At 41.5% G+C, this 14386-nt stretch overlaps 1 protein-coding gene across 1 annotated transcript in view; it reads left to right on the top strand.

The window, feature by feature from the left end:
• The window catches only part of LOC114692240 (transmembrane protein 180-like), a 32009-nt gene that overhangs the window by 4858 nt on the left and 12765 nt on the right, over positions 1-14386 (top strand). Inside the window, 3 exon segments of the mRNA XM_028867918.2 lie at positions 7386-7540; positions 10907-10990; positions 12727-12849. Coding sequence (XP_028723751.2) covers positions 7386-7540; positions 10907-10990; positions 12727-12849 — 362 coding nt within the window.

The following is a 14386-nucleotide window of genomic DNA, read 5'->3' as shown; positions in this document are numbered from 1 at the left end:
AACCTCTGTATCAATATAACTTCAGAAACCATCAAAACCATCTATAGATAGCTTTTATTCGGACTCTGATGTGTAGCTGGGCATGATGGCTTATACCTGCAATCCTAGTACTCGGGGAGGCTGAGGTAGGGGGATTGTTACATGTTTGAGGCTGTCCTTGGCTACAAAGTAAGAAAAAAAACCCAAAACTAAATAAAGCAAAACAAAGTACAGAACGAAGAAGACACTTACATGTGACTCTTTTGAGAGGTCCACAGCTGTACTACTATCCTTTTCTTTACCCCCTCCCCATCATTTCTTAAGTAAACTGTAACTCTGATGAAAACAAACAAAACAAAACCCCACAAGAGTCAGCTTGATCAAGAATTCATGGAGCAGAGTTTCAAAACACTTGGCAAAAAGCCTGAGTCCTGGAACCTCCGAGCATTATTAAAATTCCGTGGTCATGACCCTTACAGACGATGGCATGTTCCTTGTTAACCATTTGGACTGCTGACATAGTGCTACCTTCAGCTAACTGTGTCTTCTAAGTCTGTGCCTTAACCCAGTCCGTGATACAGATTTCTTCTCATTTTGCAATTAAATAATAGGTAAAACCCGGTGCTCAGATGCTTCCGGAGTTAAGGAATAAGCTATTTTTGCATAGAGTATCGTATTAATTTTTCCTTAGCACCATGGCAGAACGTCTGACAGACAACGCCAAGGGCTCTTCTGATTCAGTTTCAGAGGGCTCAGGCTGTGTTTGCTTGGCCACACACACTTGGTCAAGTAAACCACAGCCTGGTGGTGCCAACAGGTGGTGGAGGCTGTTTTGTACTCAGTGGACAGGATGCAGATCACGGGGATGGTTGTGCTCTGTTGGCTTTTCTCTTCCTTCCCTTTTGTCATACTTAGGTGTTCATCCCATGATCTAACCACATTTAGGATGGGTCTTCTCCCAGGTCCCTAGGCACACCCAGAGGCACGTGGCACCAATATCCACGGTGGCTTTGAACTCACTCCAGTTCTCCTGACTCTAAGGAACTGGGATTACAGGCACGAGCTACTGGCCCTGCCTTTTTTATTTTTATTTATTTATTTTTTAGTCATTTGTCAATAGTGTACTAGATATATTGTAGATGTAACAGTCTTATTAAATAAGAAACACAGAGCCAAAAGCAGAGTTAAAAGCCCAAGAGGTCAGAGCAGTAGCCAAGAGCTGAGACTAAAACCTCCTTCTTACCACTCACTGCCGTCCTTCCCCTTAGAAAGAGACCTACTTCCTGTGTGTCTGTCTTTTTATTGACTTTCTGTTCTGCCTTCTCATTGGTTGAAAACCAAACTACATGACCTCCTCGTCACTGCCTGTCTATACAGACCTCCAGGTCTCTATGGTTGGTATTGAGATTAAAGACGTGTGTCTCCATGCTGGCTGTATCCTTGAACACACAGAGATCTGCCTGTCATGTGATCGGGATTAAGGGCATGTGCTAGTGTGCTACCACTGCCAGACTTCTGCTATGGCTTGCTATTAGCTCTGACCCCCAGGCACTTTTATTTATTAACATACAAATAAAATCACATTTCAGCACAAATAAAATATCACCATAATATATTTTAAAGAAAAGAGATTTAGGCCTGGGGATATAGAGTGCTTGCCCAGCATATGGAAGGCTGTGGGTCCCATCCCAAGCACTGAAAAGAAAAAAGGGTAAAGTTTATTTCCCTGTTCAAGATTCAAGATTGAAGAGAAGCTGTATTTTTGATGCTCTGCTAGTAGTCTTAAGGCCATGCAGATCATTGCAAGGCAAGAGTCAGCAGGCCTGGGTATATTCGTATGAGTTCTGCTCTTTTCTTATAAAGCCATGAGGAATCAATCATGGAAGCTCCAGCCTGAAGTTCTGTCCATCCTGCTTGCCTCCAGAGGCTCATCTCTAGATATTGTAGTTGGATTGTTTCCACTCTAAACTTGGAGTTTTTGAGGGGAACTACAGCACATTCCTTTTTATGACTGGGTAATACTCCATTGCATCATTTTGGTTATCCATTCATTGATGGATATTTGATATATTTCCACATTTGTTTGTGCACATGTGCCTGAGTGCACCATGTGTGCATGAGGCTGCAGAGGTCAGAAGAGGGGATCAGATCCCCTAGAACTGGAGTTACAGGAAGTTGTGTGAGCTGCCATGTAGGTGTGAAGAACTGAACCCAGGTTCTCTGAAAGAGCAGTAAGCACTCTTAACTGAGACATCTCTTTAGCCCCTCATTTCTACTAAAAAAGTATTCTGCGTACTTGAGTATTGTAGCATGAATTGTTAATAGGTCTTATTAATAAAAACAAACCTGAAGCCAGGTATTGGGTTAAAACTGGAAGATCAGAGAAGCAGAACAAGCCACAGCCACCTTACCCTCACCTCACCAATTCCTCAGTTGATCCTGTTTCCTCAAACTGGAAGCCTTTGTGTCCTCATCTCCAAATGGATCTCAGCTGAACTGCTGCTCTAAAGTCTTAAAGCTTAACCAGCTCTAGTTCCTGGTCCTCACGCCTTATATACCTTTCTGCCATCATTTCCTGGGATTAAAGGCTCACTTCCTGGGATTAAAGGCATGAGTCACCATGCCTGGCTGTTTCCAGTGTGGCTTTAAACTCACAGAGATCCAAATGGATCTCTGCCTCCCAAGTGATAGGATTAAAAGCATGTGTGCCACCATTTTCTGGCCTCTATATCTAGTGGCTGTTCTGTTCTCTGATCCCAGATAAGTTTATTAAGGTGCACAATGTATTTTGGGGAACACAATATCACCACAGTTTATAGACATGGACATGCCACTGTGGGTGTATGGAAGTTAGGGGACAACTTGCAGGAGTCAGTTCTCTCCTACTATGTGGTCTTTGGAGATTGAATTCATGTTATCAACCTTGACTTCAAGTGCCTTTACCCTCTGAGCTGTCCTATTTTTTGGTATATATCTAGGGATAGAAAGGCTGTCCCATATAGTGACCCTGTGCTTCAAATTCTGAGACAGTGGAGGATTTCCAAAGTTGCTGCACAATTTGTTTGTAACAGTGCAAAGTGTTTCCAGTTCCTCCAGACTTCACTAACATTTCCTATTATCTGCCTTCATTTTTTTTTTTTTGTTTTGTTTTTTGAGACAGGGTTTCTCTGTGTAGTTTTGGTGCCTTTCCTGGATCTCACTCTGTAGACCAGATTGGCCTTGAACTCACAGAGATCTGCCTAGGTCTGCCTCCCGAGTGCTAGGACTAAAACTGCCTTCTTTCCTACAGCAATCTTCCTGTGTATGAATGACACCCTTCATGCTTGGGCTTGCATTTCCCTGATGGCTGTGAAGTGAAGTGAATGTTATGTGTGTTTTTGGAAAAATTTCTAATTCTTTTTTTTTTTTTTTTAAGTTTTTTTAAGATAGGGTTTCTCTGATTAGTCCTTGCTGTTCTGGACTCACTTTGTAGACCAGGCTGGCCTCGAACTCAGAGGATTAAAGACATGCACCACCACCACCTCCCCGGCTTGCCCAGTTTTTAAATAGGTTGCTTTCTAATTTTTGTTCATTACATATTTTTAAAACCATACTTTCTCTATCTTCGAATTTTTTTATTTTAATTTGTGTGTATGTGTGTATTTATATTTGTGTATATATACAAGTGCATGTGTGCGTGCGTGAGGGCAGTGTATGTGCATATGTGTGCAAGAGCATGTGGAGGCCAGAGAACAACCTTGAATGTCTTTTTTCGGTTGCTACATACCTTTTTTTTTTTTTTTTTTTTGAGACAGGGTTTCTCACTGGTCTGAAACTCACCAAGTAGGCTGGCTGGTGAACAACCCCCAGGGTTTTGATCATTGGCCTGTGTTTCCTTTGGTCCTTTTTTGTTTGTTTGTTTTTGAGCTGGAGTCTTGCTACATTGCCCAGGCTGACTTCAAGCTCAAGATCATCTTGCGTCTGCCTCCCAAATACAGGACTAACACGTGTGCCTCACACCCAGCTCTTGTATTTTTATTACTGAGTTATATTGGCACTTTATAAAATTTTAGATATAATCCATATCAGATAGATTGTTTATATTTTCACAATTTCTTGATGGCATAGAAATTGTGAGTCAAAATTGTTTTAGTTACTCTGGTCTCTTGAAAATCTATATGAATTGTAGGATCAATCCGTCCATTTCTATATGGACATTAGCTGGAATGAAACAGCCCTCCTGCCTCAGTCTCTGCAGTATCTGGGATTATGGGTCTCTACCCCTAGGCCTGGATAGATTTTTAAAAAGATTTTAATTTTTTTGGAATTACGATGTAGTTATATCATTTATCCCCTTCCCTGTTCTTCCTCCAACCCCTCCCACCCACTCCCTTGCAGTCTCTCAAATCCATGGCCTCTTTTCTTTAAATAAATAAATAAATAAATAAATATATATATATATTCCTAAATATATAAATATAACATGCTCAGTCTATATAACGTTACCTGTATGTACCTGATCTCAGGGCTGACCTCCTGAGTGCTAAGATTAAAGGTGTATGCTACCACTGCCTGATCTCTATGGCTAACTCTGTGGCTAGCTCTGTCCTCTGATCTTCAGGCAAGCTTTTATTTCTTAGATTACAAGCAATATATTAACACACTGAGATTAAAGGCATGTGACTTCCTCTCTCTGCCCAGCCCTATCACTTCCTGTTTAACCTTCCTAGTGCTGAGATTAAAGGTGTGTGATCTCAAGTGCTAGAGTTAAAGGTATGTGCCACCACTGCCTGGCTCATTTTTTCTTTTAGACTGGATTAATCTCATGTAGCCCATGTGGCCTTGAACTCACAGAAATCCAGCCTGGGCTATAGATTGAGAATTAAGTGGTCTTCTTCCCATCCAAGTCCTGACCAGGCCCAACCCAGTTTAGCTTCTGAAATCAGGTGTGTGCAGGATGGTGTGACTGAGGATGCCAAGTGGTCTTTCTCTCCAGTAACTGTTTAAATGTTCAGTCATCCCTCTCTCCTAAGAGAAGCAGATTAGTGGCATCTAAGGGTATGGCTTCGAAATCTTTTTAAGGGAGAATCTTTGGCTCTCCTATTAACTGTGTGATCCTCAGTAAGTTACTCAAATTCTCTGTATCTCCTTATCTTCATTTATAAAATGAAAATAAAAAACAGAACCTGTTGCCAGGCAGTGGTGGCGGCGGTGGCGGCGGCGGCCGCCGCCGTGCACGCCTTTAATCCCAGCACTCGGGAGGCAGAGGCAGGTGGATCTCTGTGAGTTTGAGGCCAGCCTGGGCTACAGAGTGAGTTCCAGGAAAGGCACAAAGCTACACAGAGAAACCCTGTCTCGAAAAACCAAAAACTAAAAACCAAAACAACAAGCAAAAAAACAAACGGAACCTGTCTAATGCAGTCACTGCAGACTGCCTAAAGGAAAACACACGGTTGACTTAAAAGGCTCCTAGCATAAAGATAACCCTCTGGAGATGCTGGCTTTTGCTAGCACACAGGGACAGCTCAGACTAGACACCTAGACCACAGCACTGCCTTCCTCACTCTGGCTTGCTTTAGGTTTCTGTGGGTGACTTTGCCAACACTTAGGTGGGACAAGCTGTTTGAAGATTTCTACTCAGGTGGACATATGAAAGGGAAGCCAACTTCTGCCTGTGGTGGGCTTGACTTTCAGACATAGTCTTTCTCTCCTCTGTTACTATGAGCTTTTTTGTAATAATAGCATTGGCCCATGTCTCCCTCTCTCTATATAGTGGACACAAAAATCATAGCTAGAAATTATTGAATGTCTTATACACTGACTATGGACCTAAATGAGGGGAGAGGGGAGTGACAGGGATATTGTTTGTTGGTAGAATGCAATAAAATAGAGCAAAAAGTTGAGAGGGGAGAAGAGTTAGAGGTCGGAAAATGTCTCTTAGGAGAAGTGACTTGACTCTGAGCACACGGGCAATTAGAAGTGGCAAAGCTGGGATTCAGAGATAAGGCTCTGATTTCCAAACATCGCACTTTGCATGCTGTCACATTGCTTGCGTTATCGACGTCTTGCATATTTCTGCATTAGACACTGATAGGAAGCAGCTTCATTCCAGGAAGTGGACACGAGTGACTTTATAATATATTTGCACGAAAGAGCATCCTGGAACTTGCTGCGTGCCTTATGTACTTCCCCTCTAAGAAAGGCCTTGGAGCTCGTCAATCACTGAGGCACTGTTTTGAGCCTCTAGAAAAGGAGCTCTTGTTCCTTGAAAGTAGAGGAGTAAGCCAAAGAGTGGGCCAGAGGGGAAACCCTTCTGTTTATTAAAGGGCATTTGTATTTGACTTACATTGTTCAAAATCCTCTCCGATTGTAATGTACATAGGTTTGGTTAGTGAAAACATCTCCGGGCTAAACAATGCACTTTTCATGTTGAAAACAGAGTGTCTTCTGATCTTGGTGAATGTAACAACTTTTCAGTCTAGAACAACGAACAGCTTCAGAACTGGGAGCAAAAATGCAGAAAAGGGAAAAAAAAAACAACTAGTTCTCAGTGTGAATCTGTTGGAATGCTTAAAATACATAACACTTAACCAGAAGAAATGGGATGAGACCTAGCTATTGTGTTCTAGCCTTCTGATTTCAGGAGCAGGGGCATTTCAGATTTACCTCACAGTGTGGACGATGAGATGCTTAGTCAATGCTGGGCTTTAACCTCCAAGTGTAAACTTGGTATTTGTTTTAGTTTGGTTGAGCCTTTGACTTCCTGGGTCATCCATATGTTTTAGGGAAATAGCAGTTTCTTTAATATTCATACAATATTAATGTCTGTAGTTTTGTTTTTGTTTTTCCAAGACAGGGTTTCTCTGTGTAGCTTTGCGCCTTTCCTGGAACTCACTCTGTAGCCCAGGCTGGCCTGGAACTCACAGAGATCCGCCTGCCTCTGCCTCCAGAGTTCTGGGATTAAAGGTGTGCGCCACCACCACCTGGTTTAATGTCTGTAGTTTTTTTCTTTGCCTTTTCTCCCTTTTTGGCAGTGCTGGGGGTGGAACCCAGAGCCTCGTGTGTGCTTTTGAGCATGGAGCTACATCCCTAGCTTCATTTTTTTTTTTTTTAATGTATATGGATTAACTGCTAGGTAAAGTGGCTCATCTATAATCCCAGCATTTGGGAGGCTGAGGCAGGAGGATTACTGAGAGTTCAAAGCTAGCCTGGGCTACATGGTAAATTCCAGGCCAGATGGGGCCACATAGTAAGACTCCATCTCAAAATCAAACCAAACCCACACACGCCTTCCCGGTCAAGACAGTCTGAGCCATGATGTAACAGATGTAGTTCAGAAGCTTTTTAGTTTTGTCAGCACAGGTAAACTGGATTAACGGGTGGGGCAGGCTTGTTCTTAACATAGTGTCAATCTCTTTCCCTTACAGTGCCTGGTACTTCTAGGTCAGTCCTGGCTGAAGAAATATGGTTACTATAAGATTATCTTAATTTCTTTCTACCTAGAAGGAGCGGCCGCCATTGTCATGTTACTTCTGGGACAGGAGAACTATTACTGTTTGGCTGTTTATTTCACTTTTATCATGTAAGTAAATGCCAGGTCTATTTCAGCATCACACTACACTTTTCCAGAACCCTTCTAATCATCTAAATATCTCTAATTGGAGTAGCTGGACTTACAAGCATGAGCCACCACACCAGGCTTAACGTATTTGATCTGAATGGAGTTTAATTCTCCTTTGTAGGCTGGGACATTGTACCTTTCAGTGAAATTGTTTGACTATTAACAGCTTGTGTTTTGAAAGCATTTCATAAAGTAGATTTGTAGCAAAGATAGGCTCTGTTTAATAATCTAGGTGTGGTGGCTCACTTCTGTAACCTGACACTCCAGAGGCTGAAGCAGGAGACTCTGTCTCAACAGAAAATAAAACCATCTCCTCAAAATACAAACGAAACATAACAACAAAAAAATCAAACAAACAAAACCCCCCAAAACCAAAAAGCCTCAACAAGGGGCTATGAGATGACTCAGTTGGTAAACTGCTTTCCGTATAATCAGGAGGGTCCCCGGCCCCCGTGTAAACAGCCAGACACACCAGCATGTGCCTATAACCCCAATGGAAGTGGGACATGGACCACGGGGTAGAGACAGCACCCTGGAGCTCACTGGCCAGCCTACCTAGCAGAATTGGTGAGCCCTAGGTTCAACGAGAGAGACTTTGTCTCAAAAATAAGATGGAGGGCTGGAGAGATGGCTTGGCAGTAACAGAGGTTACTGCTCTTGCAGAGGACTCAGGTTCAGTGCCTTCCAGTTCCTGTCACCCACATGGTGACTCACAACAGTCTGTAACTCCAGTCCCAGGGATTTGATGTCCTCTCCTGACTTCTGTGGGCTCCTATACACACATGGTACACATACATAGACTCAGGCACATACACACATACATACTAACCAAACAAATAAAATACTTTTTAAAAAGATGGAGAGGGTTTGAGGAAGACACTTTTAGTACCCATGAGTGTACAACGTGCTTATTCACACACACCTACATGAACACATATACCACACACGTATAATAAATAAATCAATGTAAAAAAGAAAAATAAAGCTGGGCTGTGGTGGCGCACGCCTTTAATCCCAGCACTCAGGAGGGAGAGGCAGGTGGATCTCTGTGAGTTCGAGGCCAGCCTGGTCTACAGAGCGAGATCCAGGGAAGGTGCAAAGCTACACAGAGAAACCTTGTCTCAAAAAAACAAAACAAAACAAAACAAAACAATAAATAGATAAAAAATAAAATAACAACAAAAACCCAGGCATATGCATGCTTGTAATTCCAGTACTTAGGAGGTGGAGGCAGGAGGATCAGAAGTTTAAGGTCATCTTTGGCTACATAGCAAGTTCAAGGCCAGTGTGGGCTGTATGAGACCATTTCAGAAACAGTTAGTCAAGAGATATTTCATGTATTGTTGGAGTTGAGTGTGATATCCTAGTATATCTGCATGTGTACTTATCATGTCTAGCCTCTTTTTAACTATTTCTCACTTTCCTGTACTCACTATTCTACATTAAGGCTTATTAGAACAAGTATGTAGTACTTGTCTTTCTGACTCTGACTTATTTCCCTGAAACTAGTGCTCTGCAATTCCATCCACTTTGCTACTTAGGTCAGGATTTCATTCTTCTTCACAATTGAATAATATTCATTATATATGCATACCATATTTTCCTCATCTGTTCATCCATTAATCTAGGCTGATTCCACATCTAGCGACTGTGAGTAGTGCTGCAATAAACTAGGCTATGAATATCGCTTTGGCATCTGATTTTGTTTCCTTTGGTGGTATACCCATCAGTAAAGTAGCTGGATCTACTTGCACTCTAGTTTCAGGTTTTGGAGGAGCCCCTTCTCCATAGTGGCTTCTCTAATGTACATGCCTGTCTGCAGTCTGTGGGGCCTTCTCTACATCACCCACACTTGACTTTTGGTTTTGTGATTTTTTTTTTTTTTTGAGACAGGGTTTCTCTGTGTAGCTTTGCGCCTTTTCCTGGAACTCACTCTGTAGTCCAGGCTGGCCCCGAACTCACAGAGATCCGCCTGCCTCTGCCTCCTGAGTGCTGGGATTAAAGGCGTGTGCCACCACCGCCCGGCGGTTTTGTGATTTTTGACAATAGCCATTCCCTGTTTTAAAGATAGGGGCTCACTGTGTAGACCTTACTGGTCTGGAACTTGCTATGTAGAGCAGGCTGGTCTTGAACTCTTGAGATCTGCCTGTTTCTGCCTCCTGAGTGCTGGGATTAAAGGTATGTGATACCATGCCACCTGATAATAACCACTTTAACTGGAGTGAAATATCTGATAGTTCCCAATGACCAATTTAGCATATTATGCCATTTGTATATCTTTGAAAGAAATTTTATTTTATGTGTGTGGGTGATTTGCCTGCATGTATAGCTGTGCACCACGTGTGTACTTGTGCCAGCGGAGGCCAGAAGAGGGCATCAGATCCCTGAAACAACAGATGGTTGTGAGCCACCACGTGGGTACTAGGAATTGAACCTGGGTCCTCTGAAAGAACATCCAGTGTTCTTAACCACTGAGCCATCTCTCCAGCCCAGACATTTATATTTCTTTTGAGAAAAGATTGTTCAGAATATTTAATGGAATTGCCTTTAGTTTTATTTGTTTATTTTTGGTGGTTTGATATTGTGAAGTTCTTTTGTAATTCCTTATATATTCTGCATATTAATCCAGATGAATAGTTGGCATATATTTTCTCTCTGTCTGTAAACTGCCTCTTCACTCTTTGATGTTTTTCCTTTTGCTTTGAATATGTTTTTTAGTTTCATGTAATTCTATTTGTCTATTTCTGCTTTTTGTTTCCTGTGTTTTGAGTATCATATAAAAATAAATTAGTTCATTTGCTGAACAACTTAAATGGCTTGTTATTGTTCTTAGACTTACCTAGTCTCTTGAAGTGTTTTGCCTATGTTGTCTTCTATTTTAGTTTTGTTTGTTTGTTTGTTTGAGACAGGGTCTCGCATATTTCAGGCTGGCTGGCCTTGAACTCACTGTGTAACTAAAGTTGATTTGAACTGTTGATTCTACTGCTTCAACCTCCCATGTGCTGGGACTGCATGCATGTACTATAGTGCCCAGCTTTGCTTGCTGTTTTAAAATTATTTTATGTGTATGAATGTTTCACTTGTATGTGTATACCTGGTGCCCACAGAGGCCAGAAGAGGGTGTGACCCTAGGGCTGGAGTTACAGATAGTTCTGAGACACCGTGTGGCTGCTGGAAATTGAACTTGGGTCTTCTTAAAGGTCAGCCAATTGTCTTAACTGCTGAGCCATCTCTCCATGTCCTGTATTGTTTTGTTTTAATAGTAAGATCTGTGCTCTGTGGTTGTAGAATGTTCATATGTATACAGTATTGTAACTTTTTTTCTAGGGTGATGGTTCACGCCACTTTTTGCTTATTTAACTTGCCACTGGCTGACATGGTTGATGCAGATTTACTGAAGTTTAACAGGCAGTAAGTATATTTATTCAGATATTAAGTACAAAATGTCAGACAGGACTTATAGCTCAGTTATATTGACACCACAAATACATACCAGAGTGTAGTTGTTTTTTTCTTTTTTAACTCTTTGGGGGCCTGCTACCCAGCTCCCAAATAAATACTTGGAGACTTATTCTTACTTACAAATGCCTGGCCTTAGCTTGGCTTGTTTCTAGCCAGCTTTTTCTGACTTACATTATCCTATTTCTCTTTAACAACATTTAGCCTCTGGTCTTTTTACCTTTCTTTATTTTATGTATCTTTCTTTCCTTCTTACTCCATGGCTGGTTGGGTGGCTGGGTGGCTGGCCCCAAAGTCCTCCTCTCCTTCTCCTTTTCTCACTCCTTGTTTCTCCCTAGATTTCTCCTCCTATTTATTCCCTCTGCCCACCAGCCCCATCTATTTCTCTCTCTTGCCTAGCTACTGGCCATTCAGCTCTTTATTAGACCATCATGTGTTTCAGCAAGGCAAAGTAACACAGCTTTATAGAGTTAAACAAATGCAACATAAAAGAATGCAACACTGAGAGCAAACACCTGTCTCAATTGTTTTTTCTCTTTTTGCAATATAAAGTTTGCTGAATGTAAAACAAAAAGAATGCAACACATCTTTGCATCATTAAACAAATGTTCCACAGTATGATGTGGAACTAATGTAACACATCTTAAACTAATATTCCACAACACCAGAGTGATGATCCTAATGGCTGTCACTGGGATCAAGGGAACAGAATATTATAGGATGTTCATGCTTGTTCACCCTGGGTGACTTTTCCTTTTCTTGGTTTGTGATGCTGTGGTTTGAACCTCAGGGCTTCGCACATGCTGGGCAAGTGCTCTACCCTTGAGCTACATCCCTCGCCCCTGGCACTATTTTCCTGTTTCTGAAAAGACATTATAATTCTTATTGCTTAGGTTCACACAGCCAGTGCTACAGCAGGGTTAAAGCTTAAGAACCAAAGTGAAATCTCAGTTTGTCTTTTGTTGTACGAATTGCAGTGCACCAGCATTTACCAAATGCCAACATACGTAAGTACCATGTGGCTGCTTACTGTCAGATAAGCATAGTGGCATCTTCCTGAAGTCTCAGCCACTCAGTAGACTGTCAGTAGACTGCGGCAGGAAGAGCACTTGAGTTCTAGGCCAGCCATATAGCAAGACCTTGTCTCAGTAGATAGCTATGTGTTGTGAGTCACACCTGTAATCCTAGCACTGTGGAGACTAAGGCAGAAGGATCACCTCAAGTTCAGGGTGTGACTGTGCTACATAGTGAGTTGACGTTCAGCCTGGGCTACATAGTCTGTCTCAAACAAAAACAACAAAAAGAATAACAGCAAAGAAGTTAAATTCTATTATCCCTTAAAACTAAGGAGTTAATATTTTATACTTGATAAGCTATTTCTATAGTTGTTTACTTAAGTCAAAGGGAACTTCATACATGAAGAGGCCTGTCACACATAGATATGCACATATACTTGAGTACAGAAATACAATAGATGTGCAGGGACAGTGGAGCACACCTTTAATCCCGGGACTTGGGAGGCAGAGGCAGATGGGTCTCTGTGAGTTCAAGGCCAGCCTGGTCTATAGAGTGAGTTCCAGACAACAAGCCAGAGCTACATAGTGAGACAAACTGTCTCAAAGAAGAAAGAGAAGAAATGCAACAAATGTGATTCATATTAAGAGCAGCGCTGTTTTTGTCTGTTTCAGATCTCCCCTTTCTTTGATGGTTTTTGGCATCAGCGCTTTGTTTACCAGGCCTGCCCAGTCTTTGGCTCCCATGTTGATCCTGTCTAAGCTAACCCAGTATGGATATGGAGAGCCCAACAACAGGTAGACTGAAAGAAAAGTCTTTGCTGTCATGCAAGCAAATTCCCCCTTTCCTATGAACTCTAAGAAACTATCTTGGGGGGTTGGGGATTTAGCTCAGTGGTAGAGCGCTTGCCTAGCAAGCGCAAGGCCCTTGGTTTGATCCTCAGCTCAAAAAAAAAAAAAAAAGAAAGAAAGAAAGAAACTTTCCTGGACTTTGGACTTTGGACATTGTTGGCTATTAACTCACATATCTCAAATGAGCTATAATAAAAAGTATTAATGGATAGCTGAAATACCATTAGTGAAATCACATATATTGCCTATGTTTGTATAATTCACACAAAGCTACATATTGATTGTATTTTCTGAGTTGTCCACTCATTCACTGTTACTCCATTTCCTCTTCCTGAGGAATTGCTTATGTGCTAGATAAGACAGTACTGGGAATAAAATATGAATAAAGAGTATCCACAGGGCTCTAGAGATTACAAAATACTGAGATAGGTCCCCGCCAAGGCCTGGGAAGATAGCTGAGTGGTAGTACACTTACCTAGCACACTGGAAGCTCTAGGTTTGATCTTCAGTACCACAAAAATAAAATGGATCCTGCCAGAAGTATACAGATACTGTGGTTATATGAAGGAGCGTTCCCTACCCCAGTCTGCCCACAGTCAGGGAGCACTCAAGGGAGAGTAAGTCTATAGAGCCAAGTGGGAAGAATCAACAGCTCCCCGGACTGAGGCGCCCTGTCATGAGCAGGGACTGTTCAGTCCTCCTGGGATTTCTGTTGTCAGAGTTTTGTAGTTTTCCTTATGTAGATCTTGCTTATCTCTTTCAGGCTTATATCTATTTTCTATTTTGTATTGAGGGCACTAATATAAGTAACATTCCATTTGTAACTTAAAACTCTACCTATATACTGCTTGTAGATAAGAAAGACATTGGCTTTGGCGTGGTAGAATGTGTTGCAGTCTTTTTATAATACCTTTTAGTTCTAGTAGTTTTTTTCTGTCAATTTTATGGTTTTTCTACATCAAAGATTTTCAAGCTTTCTCACAACTTCTCCCTCCAATGCTTTTTTATGAACATCTTTAAATACATGAAAATATAAAGTTTGACCATGACCACACACACTGAATGCATTAGTTTCAGCACATACTGATCAGTGTTCCTATCTTCTGCTTACCGATCCAGACACCTTGGTTTTTCTCTCAATTTTTTATTATGAAAAAAATTTAAACACACAAAATTCCAGAGAAAATTTGTATAGTCACTCCTTAGATGAAATAATCAATATTGTACATATTTGTTTCTAAAAACTTTGTACATTTGGTTATTCAATGAGTGTGTGTGTGTGTGTGTGTGTGTGTGTGTGTGTGTGTGTGTGTGTATGTGCACGCACGTGAATCTGAGCACCAGCAACCATATATACACATTCTATGACAAGAGTAGGTTCTCCTTCCACTATGTGGGTACCAGGAATTGCAGTTAAGTTCTCAGTCCAGGTAGCAAAGTACCTTTATTTACTGAGCCATCTTACTGGCCTCTGACCTGGAAC

This window comes from Peromyscus leucopus, chromosome 1, assembly GCF_004664715.2.
Source record: "Peromyscus leucopus breed LL Stock chromosome 1, UCI_PerLeu_2.1, whole genome shotgun sequence".
NCBI lineage: Eukaryota > Metazoa > Chordata > Mammalia > Rodentia > Cricetidae > Peromyscus > Peromyscus leucopus.
Note: the sequence above shows the minus strand (reverse complement) of the source record. Positions and strands in the feature narration are given on the sequence as shown.